At 41.1% G+C, this 27292-nt stretch overlaps 1 protein-coding gene across 2 annotated transcripts in view; it reads right to left on the reverse strand.

The window, feature by feature from the left end:
- Window positions 1-267: 267 nt before the first annotated feature.
- The window catches only part of slc30a6 (solute carrier family 30 member 6), a 47176-nt gene continuing 20151 nt past the window's right edge, over window positions 268-27292 (reverse strand). Inside the window, exons 7-15 of one of the 2 annotated variants that reach the window (XM_087802451.1) lie at window positions 24348-24428; window positions 23795-23830; window positions 20080-20174; window positions 15281-15329; window positions 8165-8284; window positions 6765-6867; window positions 6650-6697; window positions 5136-5204; window positions 268-1113 (exon numbers count right to left, since the gene is read on the reverse strand). In XM_087802451.1, the coding sequence (XP_087658577.1) occupies window positions 505-1113; window positions 5136-5204; window positions 6650-6697; window positions 6765-6867; window positions 8165-8284; window positions 15281-15329; window positions 20080-20174; window positions 23795-23830; window positions 24348-24428 (1210 nt within the window). In that variant the 3' untranslated portion in view covers window positions 268-504. Of the gene's footprint in view, window positions 1114-3056; window positions 4711-5135; window positions 5205-6649; window positions 6698-6764; window positions 6868-8164; window positions 8285-15280; window positions 15330-20079; window positions 20175-23794; window positions 23831-24347; window positions 24429-27292 lie in introns of those variants that run through there. The other variant, XM_087802450.1, reaches the window with a different exon arrangement.

Genomic DNA, 27292 nt, shown 5'->3' on the forward strand with positions numbered 1-27292 from the left:
TTAAGGATAAAAAAGAAAAGGAAGTAGAGGGAGAGGAAGAAGAGGATTCAGAACTAGTAAAAAGGAAGAGGTGGAAAGGGGGAAGAGGAGTCAAGAGAAGGATGAATAAAAGGAAGTAGAGGATGAAAAACTAGGAGAGGAGGAAGAGGAGGAGTCAAGAAGAGGAAGTAGAGGATGAAGAACTAGTGGAAAAGGAGAGAAGGTAAAATAAAGATGTTGGGAAGAAAGAGGAGTCAAGAAGAGGATGAATAAAAGGAAGAAGAGTAGGAAGAATGTTCTTCAATGCAGTCGATAGAATATTTTATTAAAAATGTATTTTTCCAAAGTCAAACCCACAAGTAGCAACATCTCGACTCCATCAGACGAAGAACAGACTCAGGTTCTGGAGCATCTGAAGGTTCTGACCCACATGGTCCCGTCACCAAGTAACAGTTTTGGTTCCAACACTGGAGGAGCTTCGGACCTTCATCCTGGACCTCGGCAAACACACGGTGTTCTGGTCCATCACGGGTGGTTGGGTCTATACTGTGAACCCAAAGGGTTGCTGGTTCCGAACGGGAGCGGGACCGTCGGGTTCCCAAACGCAGTTCTGTAGTTCTGAGCCCCGGCGGAGCCCAGACCGAGTCCGTAACCACCGGGCGTCTGACCCTGCAGACCGAGCCCGAGCCCGCCTGGCCTCGTGAGCCCCGGGTTCAGCATCTTGGTGTACGGCGACGCCCCGTAGTTGAGGCCCAGGCTGCCGTAGGGCCGGTGCTGGTGCTGCTGACCCGAGGGCAGAACCACGCGCTGCACGTTCCTCCCGGGCGTGTCGAAGGAGAACTCGGGCGGCGGGCTGGTGTGTTTGGAGGGCGTGGAGGTCAGCGGGTCGGAGAGCAGCAGCTGAGGCGGGGGCAGGGAGGACGCCGGACCCCCGTAACCGTCGGCGTGCAGCGGCGTCATGGACGGCGAGGACGAGGCCGAGGACAGCGTCCCAGTCAGCAGGGGTCGCGTCCAGTCGTCCTTGAAGATCTGCACCGTCAGCGTGGACACCAGGGGCAGCAGGCGGTTCGTCACGTGGGCCAGAACCAGCTGCTCGTTGGCGTCGCGGCGGATCCTGACGTGAGCGGAACCGGCCTGGAGAGGAGGAGGAGGAGCAGGAGGAGAGCGAGACGGGAAGAGGAGGAGCAGGAGGAGAGCGAGACGGGAAGAGAAGGAGCAGGAGGAGAGCGAGACAGGAAGAGGAGGAGGAGAGCAAGACAGGAAGAGGAGGAGCAAGAGGAGAGCGAGATGGGAAGAGGAGGAGCAGGAGGAGAGCGAGACGGGAAGAGGAGGAGCAGGAGGAGAGCGAGACGGGAAGAGGAGGAGCAGGAGGAGAGCGAGACGGGAAGAGGAGGAGCAGGAGGAGAGCGAGACAGGAAGAGGAGGAGCAGGAGGAGAGCGAGACGGGAAGAGGAGGAGCAGGAGGAGAGCGAGACGGGAAGAGGAGGAGCAGGAGGAGAGCGAGACAGGAAGAGGAGGAGCAGGAGGAGGGCGAGACGGGAAGAGGAGGAGCAGGAGGAGAGCGAGACAGGAAGAGGAGGAGCAGGAGGAGAGCGAGACAGGAAGAGGAGGAGCAGGAGGAGAGCGAGACGGGAAGAGGAGGAGCAGGAGGAGAGCGAGACAGGAAGAGGAGGAGCAGGAGGAGAGTGAGACGGGAAGAGGAGGAGCAGGAGGAGAGCGAGACAGGAAGAGGAGGAGGAGAGCAAGACAGGAAGAGGAGGAGCAAGAGGAGAGCGAGATGGGAAGAGGAGGAGCAGGAGGAGAGCGAGACGGGAAGAGGAGGAGCAGGAGGAGAGCGAGACGGGAAGAGGAGGAGCAGGAGGAGAGCGAGACGGGAAGAGGAGGAGCAGGAGGAGAGCGAGACGGGAAGAGGAGGAGCAGGAGGAGAGCGAGACAGGAAGAGGAGGAGCAGGAGGAGAGCGAGACGGGAAGAGGAGGAGCAGGAGGAGAGCGAGACGGGAAGAGGAGGAGCAGGAGGAGAGCGAGACGGGAAGAGGAGGAGCAGGAGGAGAGCGAGACAGGAAGAGGAGGAGGAGAGCAAGACAGGAAGAGGAGGAGCAGGAGGAGAGCGAGACGGGAAGAGGAGGAGCAGGAGGAGAGCAAGACAGGAAGAGGAGGAGCAGGAGGAGAGCGAGACGGGAAGAGGAGGAGCAGGATGAGAGCGAGATGGGAAGAGGAGGAGCAGGAGGAGAGCGAGACGGGAAGAGGAGGAGCAGGAGGAGAGCGAGACAGGAAGAGGAGGAGCAGGAGGAGAGCGAGACGGGAAGAGGAGGAGCAGGAGGAGAGCGAGACGGGAAGAGGAGGAGCAGGAGGAGAGCGAGACGGGAAGAGGAGGAGCAGGAGGAGAGCGAGACAGGAAGAGGAGGAGCAGGAGGAGAGCGAGACGGGAAGAGGAGGAGCAGGAGGAGAGCGAGACGGGAAGAGGAGGAGCAGGAGGAGAGCAAGACAGGAAGAGGAGGAGCAGGAGGAGAGCGAGACAGGAAGAGGAGGAGGAGAGCAAGACAGGAAGAGGAGGAGCAGGAGGAGAGCGAGACGGGAAGAGGAGGAGCAGGAGGAGAGCAAGACAGGAAGAGGAGGAGCAGGAGGAGAGCGAGACGGGAAGAGGAGGAGCAGGAGGAGAGCGAGATGGGAAGAGGAGGAGCAGGAGGAGAGCGAGACGGGAAGAGGAGGAGCAGGAGGAGAGCGAGACAGGAAGAGGAGGAGCAGGAGGAGAGCGAGACGGGAAGAGGAGGAGCAGGAGGAGAGCGAGACGGGAAGAGGAGGAGCAGGAGGAGAGCGAGACGGGAAGAGGAGGAGCAGGAGGAGAGCGAGACGGGAAGAGGAGGAGCAGGAGGAGAGCGAGACGGGAAGAGGAGGAGCAGGAGGAGAGCGAGACGGGAAGAGGAGGAGCAGGAGGAGAGCGAGACGGGAAGAGGAGGAGCAGGAGGAGAGCGAGACGGGAAGAGGAGGAGCAGGAGGAGAGCGAGACGGGAAGAGGAGGAGCAGGAGGAGAGCGAGACGGGAAGAGGAGGAGCAGGAGGAGAGCGAGACAGGAAGAGGAGGAGCAGGAGGAGAGCGAGACAGGAAGAGGAGGAGCAGGAGGAGCAGGAGGAGAGCAAGACAGGAGGAGGAGGAGCAGGAGAGATGGAAAGAGGAGAGAATAAAATTATTAGGGGTGCAAGAAAATATTGACACTTAAATAACGTTTTCTTTCCACGATACAGTCCTGTATCGATAGAACTAATCATTCATTCAAACAATATATTGTTATCATAGTTATTTTATGGTTTATGTTTTGACAAAGTGTGTTTATATAGAATAAATTGATTTATTAGGAAGCATCAGTCAATACGTCTTCTGCAGCTGAAGGAACAATTAAATCCTGCCAGATCCCGGCAATGACTGAGGACGAGAGGATACAGTGATGACTGAGGATGAGAGGATACAGTGATGACTGAGGATGAGAGGATACAGTGATGACTGAGGATGAGAGGATACAGTGATGACTGAGGATGAGAGGATACAGTGATGACGGAGGACGATAGGATACAGTGATGACTGAGGACAAGAGGATACAATGATGACTGAGGACGAGAGGATACAATGACTCCAGCAGCTTTTAAAGCTGATATTTTGACATATTTTGGTTTGAAAACAAATGAAAGAAGTTATTACTTCGTCAAGAGTCATGTGGTCTGTAAATACTACAACACCAGAGTCAAGTACTGTACTACAATACTACACATATATACTTGTTACTACACTATCACAACACTAGAGTCAAGTACTCGACAACACGACAAATATATACTTGTTACTACACTATCACAACACCAGAGTCAAGTACTGGACAATAATACACATATATCCTTGTTACTACAGTATCACAACACCAGAGTCAAGTACTGGACAATACTACACATATATACTTGTTACTACAGTATCACAAAACCAGAGTCAAGTACTGGACAATACTACCTAATATCCTCGTTACTACAGTATTGTATTGACCCTGTATCGTGATACGTATTGTGTCACCAGATTCCTGACAATACACACCTCTAGTCACGATGAAATGAAAGAACTACCCTCACTTGAGAACAGGAGCTCAGTCAGCTGGAGGTTCAAGTCAAAACGTTCAAGTATGAAAAGTTTGAGTAAATAAAACTGCAGTTTAACTGAAGCCTCTATTTTTGAAACACAGTATCGGGGCCGAGCCTCGGGTGCAGTCAGGGCTCAACTCTCTGGACAGATGCTGTGTTTTCAGTCGACCAACAACAACACACAGTCGACCAACAACAACACACAGTCGGAGAACAACAACACACAAGAGTCAAAAGAACACAGCGCCACCTGCAGGCCGTGTGTCACGCACATACAAGGAAAGAGAGAAAGAGAGAAAGAGAGAGAGAGAGAAGCGAAGGAAGAGTTATTAAAAGGACTAATCAAAAATGAGAAAGTTGAAGAAAAGAACAGTGAAGAGACGAGAAAACAGAAGAGAGTAAGATAAGATAAAAAGAGTAAGATAAAGAAGGAGGGAAGTACAGGAAGTGTTGGAGGAAGAGAAAGAAAAGAGAGAAGCAGGGACAGTAGAGAGAAGAGGATGAAGGAGCAAATGGAAATGAAGAGCAGAATTAAGGAATGATAACGAGAGAAGTTAATAAGACGACAAGAAGAGAAAAGCAGATGCAGGAAAAAAAGGAGAGATAATAGCTGAAGTAAATGAAAGAAAAGAGGAGGAGAGAACATCTCCGCATGAATGACTTGTTCCTTCTTTTCGTTTGGATGAACAATTTCCCAAAGCTCTGCGCCGAAAACCAGAGGAAGAAGAGGAGGAAGAGAGAGAGAGAGAGAGAGAGCGACTCTGACACTTGTTTATTAAAAGCGTCTCTGCTGGAAAAGAGGTGTGGAGAGATGGTTCCCTCGTTTCCATGAAGGTTCACGGACCTGTGACATGATCCTCGGATCTGACGAGAACGTATGAGAAGGTGGCGAAGAAAACGACTGAATAACAACAAAACCAAGAGAAAAAGACTAAAAGAAAAACGAGCAGAAACAAACGAGTAGAAGAGACTTGATGACGAGAAATAAACTGCAAATATATTCTGGTTCTGATCCGACTGAAGGGAAGAACTCACCAGGGATCCGAAGCCGACCGTCCAGAAGTGCTCGTTACGAACCTCCAGAACCCCGTCCAGAGTGGAGACCTGAGGAGGAAGAATCGTCTTGACTGAGAGGAACAAGAATAATCCGGAGAAACAAGGCGAGGTTCGCGGATCATCTGGAGTCCAGTCAGAAAATCCAGATCAATTACGAGGGAAAAGTTAGAATAAACCAGACTTTTTGTAAATCTGACGAATAAAAACAGGAAGATAGAAAAATAACTAATCATTAAACAAGAATACATAAAGAATGAGATTAAACTAAACCTATGAAAGATAGCTTTTTTAAATGTAAACGAGGAAATATGTATAAGTAAAGTGATTTAAGTGTAAATATTAGAAAACGTGTTTCATTCCCAGAATCCATCATGATGATCACACACCTGCTGGTTCATATGAAGGACGATAAATGACACAAGTATAAATAAATAAATACATGTATAAATACAATATAATAATGTACAATATAAATGTATTAGTAAATAAAAAAATGTTTGAATACATGTCAAAATAAATAAATTACTTCAGATTTTATTTTTGTTGAAGATCCATGGTTTTCTGTTTATATATATATATATATATATATATATATATATATATATACATGTTTAATTTGTATACATTTTGTCTTTTATTTATTCGCAATTTTTTCATTTTGACTTTTATTTATTCAAGTATTTATACATTTTGACTTTCAGTTATTCCCTTTTTTATAATTTTTTCTTTTATATATTCACATATTTATACATGTTGACTTTTAGTTATTTCGACATTGTTTTGTTGGCAGTATGCAAATGAAGTAGGCGGGTCGAACATCGGTCTAAAGCGGTGATTGGTTACGGCGATGTCATCAACTACCATATATAAATACATAAATAAATATATGTATATATATATATATATATATATACAAAAAGAGCACTATTTTTCAAAAATAAAATAAGAAGTAATTTATGTATTTAGACATTTTGACGTTTATTCAAACATTTATTTATTTATACTTGTGTCATTTATTATCCTTCATAGGTTCAATGAACAGAGTATGGAAAAATAAAATGCAATATGAAATAAAAGGCAAGACAAATAATAAAGAAATGTATCTATTGTTACTAAAGTAATAACAATAAACAGTTTTCATGACGGACACACACATGACTCCAGCACACACTGAGGGCATTGAGGAGCTCCATCAGTGATAGGATGCTCCATCCCAGGTGTGTGAGGGAGAGGTACCGCAGGTCCTTCCTCCCTGCTGCCATCAGACTCCACAACAAGAACACACCAAGATAAATATTTAACTGCACTAACTTCTTGTTATTTTTGTAAATATGATTGTGTATATATAATATAGTGCAGATTTATTTTCTATTCTATTTAGATTTTTCTTTTCTTTTTATTATTTTATTTCTGGGTGTTTTATTTTTAAAGACAAATAAAGGATTTCTGATTCTGATCAACAAAAAGGGTAAAAACACGCCCCAGGTACTGACCTCTCTCAAGAGCTTGTCCAGCTGACCGATGACGTGGGAGGGAGTCGTCTGTGGTCGACAGGAAGAACATATCGTCAGCATCTTCACAAGAACTGACCCAGTGTTAGAAGTTTACCTGCAGGAGGACTTTCCCGCTGTACACGCTCATGGGGTACATGGTGCCAAAGGTCATGAGGGCGATGGCGATGGCGGACGCGGTGTCCACGGCGTTGTAGTTACTGAAACAGCAACAGCGTTCATAGAAATGGACGACAAATGTAGGCTATTTTTCAATCACAAAACCATTAATTAGCAAAATGTTGCTTATACTGTGGAAGTATTAATACTCCTTGATCGACAACCAGGTGAAAATAAAACTATACTCATGTTTGAAAATACTTGATGCATGTTATGATACATTTGGGATAATATCCCAGATCTTCTAGAAAGATAATTATTGATTCTTAACTTTGTAAAATCCCTCTTCAACAATGACGTGGATGATTCACGGATCATTTCTCAAAAATTCTACAGTAAGATGTTTTGAAATTGTTTTATTTCAAATCTTATACCTGACATTTTATTTTTTTGTTAAAATCTAAAACCAAATTTGTTTTAAACAATCAATAGATATGGCAAATTATCTAATAAATGATTTAAAATGTAATAAAAGGATATCAAAGACAGAAAGTTATGCTGATGCTTTTAATTTGAAAGCTGGAAGTTCATTTAATTTAATTTCCTCCTTCTGAACGACGTTTTTGGGGAATTTACCATTAAATTTAGTGAAATTAAAGTGCAAATCATGAGTAGAAAAACACAAACAACTGACAGATTAAAAGCATTACGATATCGTTGTTAAGTTACTTTGACTCGACCACATGTTGTCGTCTCTGTGCGAGTCGTGTTGCTGTATTAAAAGATAGACCCGCCTTATGTTGCTTCTGATTGGTTAATATTGCGTGGAGGCTTCAGTGATTGGCTAGATTTACGCAAAAAGGACCAAAGTTTATTATCATTAGAAAAAATAATATATATTGTATTAAATGGGTAAATGTAAATGTGAGAAATGTCAGGTGTGGTTTGGGAATGACTTACAAACCAAATGTTTAACGGTTTTATATGGGAATAATAATAAAAAAAATCATAAATACTGTTTTAGCTTGAAAAATAGCGGAATTCTACAAAATGGCGGATATCTGAGATCCCTAAACGTTGTAAATAGATACATTTAGAATTTAAGAGAAACAAACGGTCTTAATAACTTTATGTGCAAATGTTTGCAAGACACATGGATACTAAAGCCAATGATGGAAATTAATTGAACCTCCGTCTCCAACCAACCATTTTTAACTAGTTTGGTGGTCTAGAGAGCACTAGAACACGAGTCATGACTGTTGAGAAATGAAAGCAACCGTCACAGAAAACCAGAGAAAACTTGCAACAGTCTGCAGAGTGTCACAGTATCAGTGTCACCAGAAGAGAATCACATCATCAGCAAACATGGACAGTAAGAGACTCTCAACCGACGCTTACTTGATTTCAATGAGCATGTAGGTGATGCACAGGGAGAACGCTCCGGCCATGTTGATCAGGACGAAGGGGTTCATACGAGGGAGAAGGATGCTGCTGAGGCCCGGAATGATCCCACACAAACTATGGAGAGACCAGCAGAGGATGAGAAAACATGCTGAACATCTCCTCGTACAATGATTACCAGTCAAACATGTACATGGTATAACCTGCATGTAAAAGTACGAATCTTACGGACTCAAACCCAAAGAAAAAACTATGATGAATATCTCTAAAACCGACCAAAGTGAATGACGAGTCAAGTACTTGACTCTGGTGTTGTGATAGTAAGTATATATGTATAGTATTGTTGAGTACTTGACTCTGATGTTGTAGTATTTACAGACCACATGACTCTTGACAAAGTTGTTTTCAACCAAAATATGTCCAAACATCAGCTTTAATTTTTTTTGCAGTCACTGTATCCTCTCGTCCTCAGTCATCGCCAGGATCGCATCTTTCCTTTAGCGGCGGAAAGCGTAATGACTGCTGTCATCTAGTGGCCGAAAGTTTAATTGCAGCACAAAAATAAACAAATCGCCATGGATATTTTTTACTTTTACTGTGAATAAGAAATTTGAATCATTTCATAGTATACATAATTAATGATATAATAGGAAATATAACCATAAACGTTCCATAATAACAAATCAAATATATTTTGAAAGCCAAAAAAGAAAGTACATGCTCTGAGGTACATCCCCTCGGCAAAAACATATCAAGGTGGCGCGTTAGAGGTTGAGATACGATACGTGTCCCGATACAGGGTCAACGATAGGATATATCATGATACTTTAGTACCAATATATATCTGTAGTATTGTCCAGTACTTGACTCTGGTGTTGCAGTATTTACAGACCATATGACTCTTGACGAAGTCGTAACTGCTTTAATTTGTTTTTAAACCAAAATGTCCAAACATTACAAATCTGAGGGAGTCGACTGTATCCTCTCATTCTCAGTCATCGCTAGGATCTTGCGGGACTTCATTGTTCCTTTAGCTAGGGAGGATGCAAGTTTAATTGCAACACAAAAATGAACAAACACTGTGAATATTTGCATGTTAATTGTGATTAAAACCAAAATGTAATTTAAGTTTATTGTATACACACTTTATTGAAATATAAACTAGAAAAGGAACTTATAAAATAAAATAAAAAAATAATAATTAAAAATAAATTGTGATAGTTGACATCAGTGTATTGATATTTTCTCGCACGTCTACTGTTCAATAAACTCTTCCTCCAAACATCAGGGTTGTGTTGTTGTCATTGTAAAACCTTGAAGGCTACATTTTGTTTTAAATATCAAACTCCTGACATGGGAAGTTTTGGAAACAAGTCTTCCAGAGAAGCTCCTTCTTGTCCCTAAATGTGGAATTAATCATTCATCCTCGCTCTGCCACCGCCGATCAATTATTCACGTGCATAAGATGAAGCTTCCAACACTCATCGCATTCCCCCCCAAAAAAAAAAATCCCAAACGGAGGCAGGACTCCTGGCGACACAGCGGACTGGATGGTACAGGAACCAATTAACGGGTCAATGAACACATCTCTGGGCACATCGGAGTGTCAGATTGAATTTCCAATATGTCAGGGGCCGGCGCTCCGGAGACACCGCGGCCTCCTGGGTTGTCACACGCATCAGGGCGAGCGGCGGCGACTCGGCGCCGCGGGGCGTGTTGCTGCGAGATAATGTTTAGAAACAAAATGACAACATGCATGTCAACACTTCATAAATGTCACATGTCATTCAGAACACGGGGCCGGACACGACCGGGTGGTCGCGGACCATACAGAAGGTCTTCACCAGACAATGGTACTACTGTTACTAGCTGTTAATGATAAATGCATGAGATAATAAATATACTTTAATGAACGAGTTACAATAATAACATCTTAAATATTCATAAGGTGTGAAAGAATGCTAGTGGCTAACTGTTAGCTGATGCTAGTGTCCATGTGTCACATGACACTGTTTTATTCATCTTTCTTCAGCATAAAAGGTTATTTTTCCAGAGGTTTTATGCTGTGCACTTAATTTTTATGCAAAACCATTTTATTTTAAATCATACTTTACAAGTTGTATTTTTTACAAAACATGCTTTGGTGAAAGATTTGAAAGAAAACTCAGGGTCTTTAAATGAGAGATCACCTCTGTGGCTCAAATCCAGACTTCTCCAAGTGCACTGCTTTACAGTACGCTGTGAGACAGTGCACTTACTTGCGCAGTGCAGTTTCAACAGTGTAGTTCTGTCTCAAATCAAACTCTGCTGCTACACACTTACAGGAAATGACTCGACAGTTTCTTCTTCTACTACTTTTTAACACTGATTGTAACCAGTCGTTGAAACACTATCACTGATACTTGACATCACTTTTATTAAATTGAAACAAGTTATTAGGTTGAGTTTCATTGTGTTAATACTGTTGTTGTGTTGTTTTGTGGTAAAATTAGTGTTTTCTCGAGACATTTACGTCAGTATCTGCTCCGAAGACGCGTCGTCAGTGACGTAGCTTCAGTTTAGCTTCAGTTTAGCTTCAGTTTAGCTTCAGTTTAGCTTCAGTTTAGCTTCAGTTTAGCTTCAGTTTAGCATCAGTTTAGCATCAGTTTAGCTTCAGTTTAGCTCCAGTTTAGCTTCAGTTTAGCATCAGTTTAGCTTCAGTTTAGCTTCAGTTTAGCTTCAGTTTAGCTCCAGTTTAGCTTCAGTTTAGCATCTGTTTAGCTTCAGTTTAGCTTCAGTTTAGCTTCAGTTTAGCTTCATCTACATAACTAAGATGGAGGACGTTGAGGGTGGAAAGTCTTCATCGATCCACACTCAATTTTCTGGCAATTTGAGTGCACCAATTGAGTGCACATTGCGCACTTCATTTTCGCACACTGCTCAACGGGACGCACTTGTGCACTTAAAATATTAAGTGTAAGTGCAGAAGTGCGTGATTTGGGACACCTCCCACCCATTAGTGCTGCCATGGATCCCATCAACTGAGACGAACTTCAAACTGTCAACAACAATCCAAAAACTTTCTACCGACTTCAGTCACACTTGGTTCTCTCGGTGTCAGCAGATGCTTCAGGCGAGTTACTGCCATCAAGCAAGCGACCAACATTTTAAACTCAGAACAAAGCAGGTGACAATAGTTTAAAAACAAGAGTCTCTATTTTAATGGATCATTTTATTACACAGCTTTTTTTGAAAGATTGTTATAAAAAAAAGTTTAATCTTTTAACATTGACTCAAAAAAGCTTGTGGCTCAACAGAGCATCATGGGTCATGAAATTAACCCACGTGTTAGAAGGTGGGTCAGTTAAAAGTCAAAGCTCTTGCAGGACATAGAATGAATTAAAGGACCAGAGTTTGACATCTTAGGTCTCAACTGTCCATCTGATGATAAACCTGAGAAATCTTCTGATTTCAAGAGATCTTGAAATGAATGACACTTGTTAACAAACTCAGGGGAAGTAAAGAGTGGATCAAATCCCACTCTAGACAACAAGACATTCCGAGGCGAAGGACGACGTCAGAGAAACGATGCTTGGAAAGTATAAACGTGTAACGACCACAAGACGACGTTCATGCTCTCGTGACTCTCGTTTGTGCCGTTCATTCTATAAACCTGCGACACATCCGAGGCCTTAATCCATCCTGCTGCATTGATTCAATTTATCATGTGACCTTGGCTGTGTGTGTGTGTGTGTGTGTGTGTGTGTGTGTGTGTGTGTGTGTGTGTGTGTGTGTGTGTGTGTGTGTGTGTGTGTGTGTGTGTGTGTGTGTGTGTGTGTGTGTGTGTGTGTGTGTGTGTGTGTGTGTGTGTGTGTGTGTGTGTGTGTGTGTGTGTGTGTGTGTGTGTGTGTGTGTGTGTGTGTTAATCCTGACACGGTGCAGACAGAGAGCGAGGGATTAAAATGGGAAGACAAATAAACACAGGATCCAGTGTCTGTTGGCGCCACATTGGGCTCGAAATAATGCAAGAGACAGGAAACGAAGAGACGCGACAAACGCAGTCGTACATGGAAGTGTATCAGCGCTGTAGGAATATTATATTAACTTTTATTAAATGTTGAAACTTTGTTTAGTTTGAAAGTATTTCATTCTTTCTCTTTTAAATAATTGTATTAAATCATTAGTATCAGGTTGAATTTGTTTTGTTGAATAATTTAATTTAATTAAAAAAACCGTAGAGTTTGATATTCTAATCATGAATTCTGAATTATTATTATTCTGAACATTTATTTTCTGAATCATTTAATATTAAGCTCTAGGTTTCATTAAAAAAAACATAATTAATTTAGAAAACAAATGTATTAATACATTTAAAAATTCACTTATTACAAAAAAATGTGATTCAGGTCATCTAATTGAAAGACTGCCTCATACTGTTCGTGTATTTTCGACGGGTTTAATGATTTATTAGTATGTTGTCGAGCGAAGAAGGCTTTTTTTTCCCATCTCGACGCAGACGCTGCATCCGAGCGGAATTAAAGGGTCAGAAAACTAACATCGCATTTGTGTTTGACTTAAAACATGAGCACTTACATATCCAAATGTCAACCTAATCTTGCATCATCTGTCACTGGGATTTATTTTGAAATATCTGTGTCTGCTCTCCCCACCGGCGACTCTCGGCGACAGACGTGGAGCGCGGGCTGCTGGCTGGTGAGTCTGACGGAGCGGCAGACTTTATATAACCTTGTTGGCCTCGTTGGCCTCCGAGCCTGCCGGGGTTAAACAGGGACAGACCTCTGCAACACAGACGCTTACGCACGCATACACACACAAGCTAATGCTTGCAAACAAACAGTGGGACTCGACACACACACACACACACACACACACACACACACGAGTATGCAAATGTAGCGCTACGAGTCAAAGAGCAGAAACTAGGCTGGGACGTCCTGTTCGCTTCTGCCCCCTCAGCCAATCAAAGCCCGTTTTTTTTTCGCTGCACAAACTCTCAGAGCTGTCGCCCCGAGTAACGTGCACGGAGTCAGCGGCCATGTGTTTGCGAGGGGTTGTGTGTGTCATACTTGTGCCGTGCTTTTTAAGACACGAGATTAGACAAGGGATAGAATATTCATCACAACATTCTTTTTTCCCGGCATCCTCCGGGTTGCGGCCGGCAAGTCATGGGTCGCCGTGACGATGCCGAGGCCGTGAAAAAGCCTCCTGTGGTCAAGGATTCAACAGGAGTATTTATTTGATCCAAGTCGTGCTGGTCAAACGTGGATTTACTCTTAGGTAAGTACTGTAATGTGGGAACGGTACTGGTCCACGAGGCATGTGTTACCGAGTCACAGAGAAATGAAAAACTATTTATAAATTGTCTTTTATTTTGAAATAAGACCAGATTTTAAAACGAGTCGAACACTTGTTGACTCAAAACATAAACCTGTAAACTAGCGAAAATGAGTAAAACACAAAATCTATGAGATTTATTTTTTACAGTTTTTACCTGAAGGGTGGTACGTGAATATAGTACTTGCGTAAAACATAGTATTCAAAAAAATGTTGTTGACTTCTGCGTTAGAGCAACAATTAAAACCTAATAATACATTGAGATACATTGTGATACTATAGTAACAAGTATATATGTGCAGTATTGTCCAGTACTTGACTCTGGTGTTGTAGTATTTACAGACCACATGACTCTTGACGAAGTCGTAACTGCTTTCATTTGTTTTCAAACCAAAATATGTCCAAACATCAGCTTTAAAAGCAGCTGGAGTCACTGTATCCTCTTGTCCTCAGTCATCGCCGAATTGTTGCGGGATTTCAATTTTTATTTATTTATTTATTCATCTGCGGAGGACATAATGACTGCTGCCATCTAGCGGAAATAAGTTTAATTGCAACAGAAAAATATATAAACTGTTTGAATATTTATGTCTTAATTGTAAAAATAGAATTATTTTATTTTATTGAACTATAAACGATATAGAAAACTGGCAACACATCAAATATTATTTGACCCAGAGACAACTCAAAGGATACCTCAAACACATTTGTTTGGGCCTACAGGTCAACTTGACCCTGAGAGAACACAAGGGTTAAAAATGGGTTCAAAACCACTGCTTTACAGTGTTAGCATCCACACTGTGAATCCAATAGCATCGGTCTAGGGTCTAGGGTTCTTGTGTATTTTTGATTTTAGAGTAAAAGTAGAAGACACTACAAAATCACAATTTATTTTGGGTAATTTAAAATAAAAAATGTGCAAAGCTTGAATAAGTGTTTGTCACTTGAAAATTCTCTCAAAATCACTTATGATTATAATTTCAAATATGCCAAACCTACGACTTCTGACTCGTCCTGTCTCACTATGGTGAGCCTGTTACACACACATACACACACATGACGACACCCGCTTGTTGCTGGATACAGAAAACACACGTTTGCCGACCAAACACCATGGAGAACAAAGCTTCATCAGCTGCTGACGGACGCGAGTCTCTGATTACGCAGATTTTGAAACGGAGTCAGACATTTTGCAGGAAACTTAAGAGAGCAGATGGCAGCGATTTCACTCCAACAACAGAATTTGAGCTTCTGTGATGTTGTAAACACTTTCTATCCACTGATACTGACATTAGGGTTCGGTCAAAGCAAGTAAGTAAGTAATATTTATTTATAGAGCGCTTTTCCAGACCAGGGTCACAAAGCGCTTAAACAATCAAAACAATACTCAATAACAATAAAACAATAAAAGTATAAGTGTATTATTTTGACTCGTTTTAATCCCATATTGTCTTTTACATCAGTTCCAGTCAAGTTTTTAAACACTGGTCTACCCTCTATATACTTTATATTTGTGTGTGAACACGGGACTGACTTTGGTGACGAATGTGCATATTGTTGGTCAACATGTGTGCGTCCTTTAAAGAGCTGAATAGTTGTTGTTGTGTCCAGCAGAATAAAAACAGTGAACACCAGCACAAACCATCAGGAATGCACAGTTGTTTGTCGAGTCAGTGTAAAAAGATCCTTCCTGTTTCTAGCTTATATCAGCTGATGGAGGTCAGACCAACCCAGATAGAGGACGAGAGTGTGTGTGTGTGTGTCTTTTGTCATTCCTACCTTCTGCTTAGGTCGGCCACATGTTCCTGAAGCCAACTGCTGCTGGCCGCTGCAGAGAAGAACACGATTAAGTTTCATGTTTAAGTTTAAAAGAACATTTATAAACAGTTTTCGTGAGTTCCTTGATAGAAAACAATGGTAATAAAGATCTGATGATGGAACTTTTCTTTGAGGAACCAAAACAGACAAGATCTTCAGTCAAACCCTTATGTCTTCAGAGAAACATACAAGGATGCATTTCAATAAAAAAACAAACATGTTTAGCCAAAACTTTTTATGGTTTCAAAACTCCTTCATTATCAAAATACAAGAACCGATATTATTCATACTGTAGGCTTGTCCAATATCTAGCCTTAAACAAATGTTATTGTCACTTGTTTGCAATTCATGATTAGATATTATACAAAACAAAACTCTGCAGCCAGAATTCTGAGCTGCTCTAGTAGAAGAACTCACATTTATCCTTCAAACTCTTCACTGGCTGCCAGTTTCTTTCAGGATCTTACTTAATTAGCATCATAGCATTCATAAATAAATGTGTGCGTTTATATATATATATATATATATATATATATATATATATATATATGTAACAGTACAGATTGGAATCCAGTAGGATCTGGAATCCTACTAGTTGGAATTCCAATCTGTACTAGAACAAATCCTGCTAATGAACTGGGATCTTAATATTAATATGTAAATCTGACTCGGTATAAAAGAGCTAATTTCCTCCTCCAAAGCCAGTTCCAAAGTTGATGTCAAAGTGACAGCATAAAGTAGCTTGATCAAGTGATGGTGACGGATGTTCCAAGTTCAGAACTAGAAGTGACACTAGAAGTGATACCATGCATGACGCTTTTAGACCTTTTGGATAATGAGTAAAAGTTTCGGGTTTTAAAACTGCTTTTTATAGGTATTGTGTTTGGACAGATTGGAATTCCAATATTCAGATCCCAATACAGTAGTAGGATCAAGTAGGATCTAGTAGATTGGATTCCCATCTGTACTGTGACGTATATATAGAGATTTAGATACAGTTCAATCTTTTCTATAATGATACAAGAGAGATTATAAAAAAAACAGAACAAAGACGTATCAATAGGTTTTATGTTTAACTAGAGAAAGTTTCTCAGGAAGAAACTGCATCTAAATCCTGTGCGGCTGAAATATTTTCCTTTTTTTTCCCCGGAGATCCACAGGTTTCCCCGTTCGATCGTGCCAAAAATGTGACTGGGAGAGAACCCTCTGTGCAGTCACCCTTCCTCATCCGAGCGCGACCCAAAAATACATTTGGCGAGGAGTGCTGGATCGCCCACTCATCTTTAAAAAAAGATAAGCACTCTTCCGCCCCGGTGCCTCGTCCCACCTTTAATGTTTGACGACGCCCAGAGTCCTGGAGGCATGGCGTCGGGTCAAAGGCCCTTCACATTTTATTCTGCTCACAGCCGGTGTGTGTGTGTGTGTGTGTGTGTGTGTGTGTGTGTGTGTGTGTGTAGAGGTTTTGTTTGTTTTGCTGGCAGTATGATTCAGTCTAAACAAACATTTGAATTCAGTGACTTATTTATGATCAGTGTGCGATGAGGGCACGCATGTGTGTGTTCAAGACGCCAGTGTGTGTGTGTGTGTGTGTGTGTGTGTATACACGTGCTGGTTCGTGCATGTGTGTGTGTTCATGCGTCTCTTGCTCAGCTGCCCCGTTGGCACAATACATTTCCACTGTCTGGAACACTGTTGCGTAACACACTTTTAGTCGCGCTCCATCAAAGACATGGCTTCAGCGTGTGTGTGTGTGCGTGTGTGTGTGCGGGCACATGTGTGTGTTCATGTGCACGTGTCCATGTGCAGCCGGCACAGATAGTGTGTGTGTATTCGTTCAAAGTCGAGTGTGTCCGAGTGTGTGGTTTCTTCCCCGCCCCTCCCTGCACAAAAAATGTCAGATGTTAAGTGATGTTGAGACTGCAGCGAACGAAGGAGCAGACGCACTGACACACTCATGCGCACACAAACGCACACAAACACACAAACACACACGCACTCTGACCTCATTCATCGGGAGACTGTTGGTGCAGACATTGAGTCAGCTGGAGTGGAGGAACAGAACATGGGGCAGGGAAGTAAGGGATGGAAGAACTTTGCAAAAAGGAAAGAGGAGGAACAGTTTAAAAGACAAGGATAGAATCAAATTAAAAATGAAAGGAATTGGAAATATTAACTGTAAAATAATGATTAAAAATGTTGTGGAGGATAAAAAAAAAAGGCAGTGGCCACGATGAGAAGAGATTTAAGGAATTGTACATCAATGGGAGAGAAAAAGGTAGTGAAAAGGGAGACAGACACGAGGAAAATAAAGGAATAATCAAACAGTAAAAAGGTAAAAATAAAAAAGTTAAAGTAGACAAAAAGAAAGAAGAGCGAGAGAGAGAGAGAGAGAGAGAGAGTTCTGGTTCAGTTCTATTTAAGACTTCATACATGTGTAATGAGTGTATGTTACTGTCTTCACATCACCCTCAGAGAGCGAACACGCACAACCGATGCTGTTGTCCGAGTGTGTGTGTGTGTACATGTGTGTATACATGTGTGTGTGTGTGTGTATACATGTGTGTGTGTGTGAGAGCAGCACTCTGCAGTCTGTCTCTATTAGCCGCAGACTGAGTCTCGCTGAGGTTAATATGTCCTGCGGTTGAGACTGGCTCGGTCCGCCCTCCCTCTGTGTTCGAGTCTGTTTCATAAGAGTGTGTATCAATGATACGTGTGTGTTACCGTGGGTGTGTATTTTGCTTCCTTAATCATCCCTCAACCACTAATGATGTAAAACGGCCTCTGCTCGCTCCTAACTTCAGGTGAATCACTGAATATTGATGTGATACCAGCTTTTATTAACGTGCCCGTCGTCCAAACACATCACGAGAGAAGTCACACATTTTCAACACAAAGCCTCTTTTAGTATCTTCTGGGCACACTTTCATATTAATCATCAGATTTGAATTTGTTCCTTGAGCACTTTTCTTCTCAAAAACTTAAACCAGCTTTCATAAACAAGTTGGTAACACGTAAAATAACAAATAAATTTGCTTTTTAAAAGCTGATAATGTTACTGCGTTGCTAGAAAATTGAGATACTGGAGCAGGTTTATGTTGTTTAGACTAAACTAAAATTCACAACATTTATTTAACAACATTTCTCTGAACTTCTGAGGTGCCATCATCCCTCTCTCAACAACCCTATTAAGTAATGCAGACCTGAACAGTTCCCGTAAGGCTTTGCCGCCCAGCCGGCCAATCACAGCTTTCGATCACTATTGACACAGAATCAGACACAAGTAAGTAAGTAATAGTTATTTGTGAACATCTTTCTCAGACCAGGATCACAAGGCGCTGAAACAATCGAAACAATACACAGTTAAAATACTTTAAAAGATCAAGACACATAGAGAAACACAGCAGCAACAAGAAAGTTAAGGAACAGCTCAAATAAAAGTGTCTTGAGATGTTTCTTGAAGGAGTCAGTAGATCATCAAACACAGATGTTTCTTGAAGGAGTCAGTAGATCATCAAACACAGATGTTTCTTGAAGGAGTCAGTAGATCATCAAACACAGATGTTTCTTGAAGGAGTCAGTAGATCATCAAACACACATGTTTCTTGAAGGAGTCAGTAGATCATCAAACACACATGTTTCTTGAAGGAGTCAGTAGATCATCAAACACAGATGTTTCTTGAAGGAGTCAGTAGATCATCAAACACAGATGTTTCTTGAAGGAGTCAGTAGATCATCAAACACAGATGTTTCTTGAAGGAGTCAGTAGATCATCAAACACAGAGATGGTTCCAAAGCTTAGGAGCAACAGTCTGGAAGGATTTCTCTCCTCTGGTCCGGAAGTTCAGGAACCATCAGTAGATTCTGAGTTTTAAGGATCAGGGAAATGTGAGTTCTTCTACTAGAGCGGCTCAAAATTCTTGCTATAGTTTTGAGTTTTGTATGAACTGCAAGCGAGACAGATCGTTCTTGTTTAGACAAGATAAAAATAAACTGTTACAATAGTCTAAACGAGAAGAAACAAACACATGGATTATAAGCTCCATATCATGTTGTGACACCATTTACAAGGTACAATTTAACTTCAGTATTGCAGCGACCATCAGCCATCAATAAATAGAGCAGCGTTTAGTAAGGAATCATGGGAGTTTACAGTTTTGGTGACACCATAAGTGAGATGGGAGGAGCCAGATGCAAACATATCCATACATATACCATCCATGGTGCCGCTTCATGCATGAGACTCTTTCCATGTGAAAACTGCCGACTGATCCCAGATACTTTAACTCCTTTCCAGCTCATCCCTCCATCTAGTCCTGCACAGGCAGCAAACCTTCTAGTCCACAGAGACCCCTGGTTTCTCCAATTAGAATAAAAAGATTAACCTCTGACCCCTGAAATGCCATCTGTGATTCATCCAATAAAATTCTTGAGCCAGCACTTCATTTCTTAGCCATAATCCAAAAAGTTAATACAAAAGCCAAATTGTCGGCGTCTCCGAGGGAGCAGGGATTAGCATTTGTCCACTGCCCAAAAGGAGAAGCACTAAAACACAAATAGAATCGCAGCCACTTGTGTTAGCGTGTGTGTTTGTACATGTGTGTACAAATAAGTGTGGTGGAACCCATTATTAGGCACCACTGATCACAAAAGATTCTGTTGGGTTCTTTTTACAAAAAACCTTGTTGTCTACCTCATAAACATGCTGGTCCACCTAATGTTCCTGTAACCGTGGACCGTCAAAGGGAAAAGGTTTCTCTTACCTTCGGACACGTAGGTGAAGGGCTTGTTCCTGACGGACAGCAGAGTGAGCAGGTTGAAGAACAGAGCCACGAACGTCCCGACCAGGAGGCGACCACTGCAGACAGAAGGGGCACAGAAATCGGTTTTGAACTGATTTTTTCAAAATAAAACCATGATTCTTATTATTTCATTTAAAAGGGACAGAACGGCTCAAATGTGTGATTGTGATCATCAGCGTGTAGGTTACACTTCAATGTGTGCAGAAATATGCAGGAGAATTCATGTTAGTTCATTTGATATCAGGTCCCACAGAAAAGGAAATTAATAATTGACTTTCAGTCGTATTGATTCCTTTTCTTTACCGCTTAATCCCTTATGGGGGTCACGAGGGGCTGGAGCCGATCCCATATTCTACGGGAAAAGGCGGGGGACACCCTGGACTGGAGGCCAGTCTGTCTCAGGACACACAAAGACACACAACCCTTCACACACACACTCATACCTACGGACAATTTCCCCAAGTTCCCAATCAACCTCTGTATGTTTTTGTGGGAGGAAACCAGAGTTCCCAGAGAAAACCAACGCAACAGAGAACATACTAACTCCACACAGAAAGATCTACAAGTGGACTACCTCCAGACCTGGAAATGAACCAACAACTATTTACTGTGAGGCGATCGCACCCCCGTGTGCCCTGTATTGATTATACCTGTATTGACTATTAATACAGTCATTTTGGTCAAGTTTACTGAAAAATTAAACCTGTAAACGAGGCCCAGGGCTTCTGCCGATTCAGCGCTACAGTGAAATCTATTTTTATTCAGTTTGCTTTCAGATTTTTCAGGTTGTGCCAGTTTTTCTTTTTTCTGTTTTTATGTGATGTAAGGAAATAATGCAGACATTAAACGGGTCCATGGTGCTAAAAAGGTCTCTGGTCATTCATGAGATGCAAGTCTGGGGTTCAATTCTAAGTTGTATAAATGGTAGTTTACCCCATTCAAGTCAACAGCCAGTGTAGCTAATGGCTACAGCTACAGTACTTTACCTCAAGACTTTGCTAATAGTCATTTTTTGGATGCCGGTTTTAAAATCTTATTGTGCTGTAGAGAATTAAGTATATAGTTATTGGTCTCAATAAGAGACATTGTTTTGAGGGATAAATATAAATTATAAAATAGGCTCTCATTTTCTGCTTTTTGTTTAGACATCATTTATTTTCTCACATTATTGTCACCAGAGAGTTTACTCTGTATAATGTACTACCATAATATTATGACCATTTGTTGGACTAGAAGAGAGATATGACATGGTTAATGTAAGAAATCTTTATAATATTTATAAAGAACGAACTTTGAAACAGGGAAGACTTTGGTTGTGAGTTCCAGTGAAGGTGCGCTTGGTTTGTTTATCTTGGTGAACAAACCCAGATAAATCATTCGTAGCCACAAATTATTTTTTGTTTTTTACTATGTCACATCCGGGGCTCTGTAAAAAGAGAACAAACACTGAGATAATTAAGCTAAAAAACACTTTTCTGCTAAAAGTTTTTGGCCCCTTGTGTCATCTAGTCTAAAACTCCTGATTTAAAACACTTAAAATGCAACTAATGTGTTGATTTAATTGTTTCTTGAATTGATCTACTTGCTTCAAAAAATCAGATCATAAAACCTGGCATGGAGGTGAAAATGGATATTTTTAAACACAAACTTTTGGGACAAACATCAAATCCCCATCACACTTTACACCTGCACTCATAAAAACCCCACAGGTCACCCGGGACGGTCCATTTAAGAGACTCATAATTGGTCCAAACAATCGGCGGGAGTCGAGGGGCCGCATGTCAGCAGGTCTTAATAGATCCCAACTTAATGCCTCTCAACTCCACGGCGCTCGCAACAGAGAGATAACGGGGACGGAGTGAGGGAGAGTGTGTTTGTGTCGGCCTCTTTACCCAGCAGACACCTGTCACTCCGAGTAGCAGTCGCCTCCTTCAGGCCGTCCAATCACGTTAAAGGAGAGACCAAAAGCGAGGTGAGGGGGGGGGGCGGCGTCGGTGGGTAATCTTGTCACTGGAGACGTGGTTAAGTCGCGCTGTGTTTTAGGTTCTAAAAAGCTGTCACTAATCTGTTTGATAATGGGGAGTCGATGAGAGAAACATTCTCCTTCTCTTAAATGAAATTTAAAAACTAATTTAGAAAGGAAAAGACTCTCCAGCGGCATTTAAATATTCAAAATACTACTCAGAGTTTTTCCCTCGGATTTTCAGTCTTTATCGAGATAAAAGCGATTTGGGTGCACAGAAAACAGGATTAATAAAGCAGCTCTGACCCGATCACGCTCTCCTGGGTACGAAGATTTGTGCCCACAATGAAGTGGAATTACTGGACAGGAAAACCAGGAAACAGATGCAATAAAGTATATTTACTCGCCGTCTGTGATGTCAAATCACAATTGATTTAATTTGCTTTTAGACAGTAGATGAGGGTTTGATAGAAGGCGCTGAGAAAATCAGTTGTTCCATCATTGTTCTTTGATGGTTTATATATATTGTATATGTACATTGTATTATAGAATAGAATAGAATAGAATACGTTTATTCATCCCCAGAAGGGAAACACACTTTTACAACAGCACAATGAGAATAAAGTGCAAGGAAAAGAGAAATAATAAAAGAGATAATAAAATATGTACATTGTATTTTGTACATACGTGTTAATAATATGTTTAAAACAATAATATTGAACTAGTAATATCTACTTAAACTTTATTTACAATTTTCATACAAATATTCACAGCGCTTCTTTCATATGTGTTGTGCAATTAAACAACTGCTAGATGGCAGCAGTCATTACAGGCTACGTAGTTATAAAGAACAATTAAAAATCCTGTGAGATACTGGTGATGACTGAGGACGAGAGGATACAGTGACTCCAGTAGCTTTTAAAGCTGATGTTTGGACATATTTTGGTTTTAAAAAACAATTGAAAGCAGTTACGACTTCGTCAAGAGTCACGTGGTCTGTAAATACTACAACACCAGAGTCAAGTACTGGACAATACTACACATATATCTTTGTTACTACACTATCACAACACCAGAGTCAAGTATCGTATCGCGAGATTATTGCCAATACACACTCCTTTTAGGTAGAGGTATGAAAGGTGTTCAGAGACAAAAGCAAAAGGCGATATTTTAATTATTTAATTTTCTGTAATTTATTATAGAAAACATATTCTTCTACTTTGATCTGGAGCATTTAGGGGAAAAAAACATTTAGAATGGTTTACTTTTACTATTAAGATAAAAAATATCCACTAAATTATTCACAAAACAGTATCGACTTGTAGATCAATTTGAAGATGCAACTGTTGCATGGATACGACGCACTGGAGTCAAAATCAGACGCGGTTAAGTGAGTGTTTTTGTTTGTTTGTATTCAAATTTGGAGCCAGTGGAGCAAGTTCAAATCAGATATCAATTCAAAGCCATGTGCACATGTGTAAAGGGGACCTTTCTGACAGCCTGCCTGTGGAGCTGTCAATCAACGAGCAGTGACCCGAATATTCAGGGATGTTCTGTTCTGACAACAGCTGGCAGTAGAATGTGTGTTTTCACTGAGGGAGACGACGATGACAAATCATGATTTTATAATGTGGAGGGGGAATTAGTGTGCGGTGTGTGGAGTGTGTAGTGTGTGTGTGTGTGTGTGTGTGTGTGTGTGTGTGTGTTACGTACGTGTGGACCTCTGGCTGCTCCATGAATCGCTCCACACTGGCAAAAATAAAAAACACTTACAGTCAGCGACGGTGCTCAGGTGAGACGTGAGGAAATGAACATGTTTTTAGGACAAGAATTAAAAACATTTTTTCTTTCAAACACAACGGAGAGGAATTTAGGAACAAAACTAAATTCTTTCTCAACAGCTGTGAGACGCAGCGTCACTCACACCGACGGTAGCTGTTCTAGAGAAGGAAGTCGAGGCCCATTAATGAGCAGAAAAACATTAGTTTCTTGTGACTAACATCTATTTTTCAAACTGCATTGAACATGTTATTGATCCTTGGAATCATCTCGACATTCCTTCCTTTGTGCTTTAATTCTGACAAACTAGAGGAACCTCTTCTCTGATCTTTAACATAAAAGAAAAATAAGTTTTCATTAAAATTAAAGTTTGGTTATTGCAGGACAGAGCCACAGATGTAACTGTGGATCTATTGTGTTTCCATACAGTTGATTATGTTCTGTGTGCGACGACACTGAAGGATTTGAGCGAGAAATTTGGACTCACCTCTCCTTCAGAATGAACAGCGCCCCCAGTTGGACGAGTACGGTAGATGCGAAAACTGCCAAAACCTCCAACCGCTCGAACCTTGACAGACAAATATGACAAAGTGGTTTGAGAAATGTTTACAAAATATCACCTTAAAAGTACATATTTTTAACTTTTCATTGAATGTTTTCATTTTGAAAAATGTAACTTTCTTTCAAAACAAATTAATGTTTTTGACTCGATACAAATAAACAAAATGATGTCAAATAAAATATTGTTTTTTATTAATACCAAATAATTATAGAAAACTTATTTATTACACTTAAAGTTAAACAAATCTTGGATAGGATGAGAATTCAGAATTCCGTCAGAAATGACACGAGAGCGGTTGAAACTGTTGCTGACCTCTGACCTCTTCATTAGAGGGCCAGTCCCGTCAGATCCTATGGAACGAGCAGATTTGTCTAAACCTCTGACTTTCATCAGATTGAGTTACTGTCAAGACACTGATATGATGCTTTCTTGCCACAGAAGAAAACATTTTGGGCAAACTTTTCCTAAGCGTCATCAAGTAACTAATGACGCTATTCGAACAAAAAACACATTTTATTAATGTGTGTGAGATAAAAGACATTTTAAACTGGCATTAATCACTTATTTTCATGTGTATTTGAAAATATAAACCATATAATGTAATACAAATTAAAAATAAGGTTGTACAAGTTTTCAAACATCACGTGTTAAGTATTTTTTGCAGCATTTTTGAAAATAATTTATTAAAATGTAACTAATGTGTTGATTTGTTTGTCAGTTCAAGTGATGTTGTACCTATAATGTACTCATCAGTGTGTGTCTGTTCGTACAAAACTCTATTTTCATCGAAATATATAATATTATAAGAGATTAAATCTTGTTGATGTGATTGGTCACACATTGAGGTTTGTCACCGCGCGTCATCAATCCTGGGAGTCTCCCACTCCAACGGACTTGTTGTATAAACAAAGCGAGGCGTGATTACAGATGGCTGGAGGAGGAGTGAAGCCATTATTTACGTCATAATGAACTCCGCTCTCGTAACCTCTCGTTCGCCCAGAATTCAGAGCAACTTAATAAAGTAATAAGTTCAAAACATCATGATGAGGGACTTACTGCATTTTTGAATTTATCAATTTATATTAAGTCCAAAAAATAGCCACATTGCTCAATTTGCCAGGGATATCTGTGATGTATTTTTTTACATTATTAACATGTATAAAACTATATAATTCTTGATGTGCTCCATGTTTAATCTTATGTACTATGATTTCTCTTTGATGGTGAAAGAGATCAAAGCAAATGTGTACGACTATCTGTTGCGTTTCTTTTGAAGCTGAGGAAATTCCATAGTAAGTAAGTAAGTAATATTTATTTATATAGCGCTTTTCTAGACCAGGGTCACAAAGCGCTTAAACAATCAAAACAATACTCAAAAAAGTATATACTTTAAAGATCAAGATAATACTGAGAATAACACAGGAGTTCCAGAAAATCAAGGAAAAGCCTGAACAAATAGAAATGTCTTAAGAGGTTTCTTAAAGGAGGTAAGTAAGTAAGTAAGTAATTTTTATTTGTATAGTGCTTTTCCAGACCAGGGTCACAAAGCGCTTAAATAATCAAAACAATATTCAATAAAGTATATACTTTAAAGATCAAGATAAAACTGATAACACAACAGGAGTTCCAGAAAATCAAGGAAAAGCCTGAACGAATAAAAACGTCTTAAGATGTTTCTTAAAGGAGTCAAGAAGAGACAAAAGTTTCACTGATTCTGTGGAGAAAAATAAAATCTAAATGATCCATGAAAAGTGTCGTCCTCCTTCGCCGTGTCTGCTGTGTGCGCTTTTCCACTCGCCTATAATCATTGCTGACCCATTAACCTGCAGGTGATAATCTGCTCATCGTTTCCGTTTAATTTCGCTCCTTCACAAACAACACGTGCACATGCAGGCCTCTGTGTGTCCTCTCCTTGAACCCTGCTTACCCTCGCTCTGACCTGACGGTTCCCAGGCAGCTGGGTCAGGGGTCAGAGGTCAGACAGGTGATAGCCTGATGCTAATCGGGGGGGGGGGAGCGCTTTCTAGTCTGCGAACAGGTTGATAACAAATCATCTTTTCGTACCTCGCTGGGATAGAAGTGATGGTAAAGGACAGAAACAAGAGTCTGCAATGTTACTCTTTGGATTAAGCAACTGGATTACAGCATGAGACCAATAATCTAGTGGTGAATGACTGCAGTGCAGAAACAGTGTTCAAATAAAAAAGGCAGAAATACTGGACAACCTGCATTAATCATTGAATCTGAACTTCTTGGGACTGTACTGGACACACCTTCCTCACAGCATGTTTACCAACAAAAAAAACAATCATGTTTAAAAGAGATTCTAATAAGTTAAAAGGTGTCATTCTGAGGATTATAAAAAGCCTGATCTCAAGTGTGAAATCCATCACAAACACTGACTGGTTCAGTGACACAATCTGCAGCTGAGCTGCTCTTCTGTGCCTAAAAGCGCATCAACAATAAAAAAAACATATGCTTTGAAAAGAAACACAAACTCCACCTCCTATTTCCCACTGTTTAGCCTCACGTGCACGCTCACACGCACGCTCACGCAATAACAAACCCACACACACACGCACGACACAAACGCATTCGGGCAAAATCCGAGCAAAACTGAGCTTAGAGGCAGATTTCCACTTGAGCATCATCTCTCTCACACCTCAGAGTCAGAGGTCGACCATGAGCAGCAGAGGCACCGTGGCTCACTAGCACACTGGCCCACTGACACACACAGGCTAACAAACGCACACGCACGCACACACTCCACTGCGTGTGTTTATGAGCCACTCAGCCGATCTGTACAGTAGTGAATGTGTGTGTGTGTGTGTGTGTGTGTGTGTGTGTGTGAGCGAACCTAAAGAAAGACA

This window comes from Callionymus lyra, chromosome 11, assembly GCF_982586985.1.
Source record: "Callionymus lyra chromosome 11, fCalLyr1.hap1.1, whole genome shotgun sequence".
Taxonomy (NCBI): domain Eukaryota; kingdom Metazoa; phylum Chordata; class Actinopteri; order Syngnathiformes; family Callionymidae; genus Callionymus; species Callionymus lyra.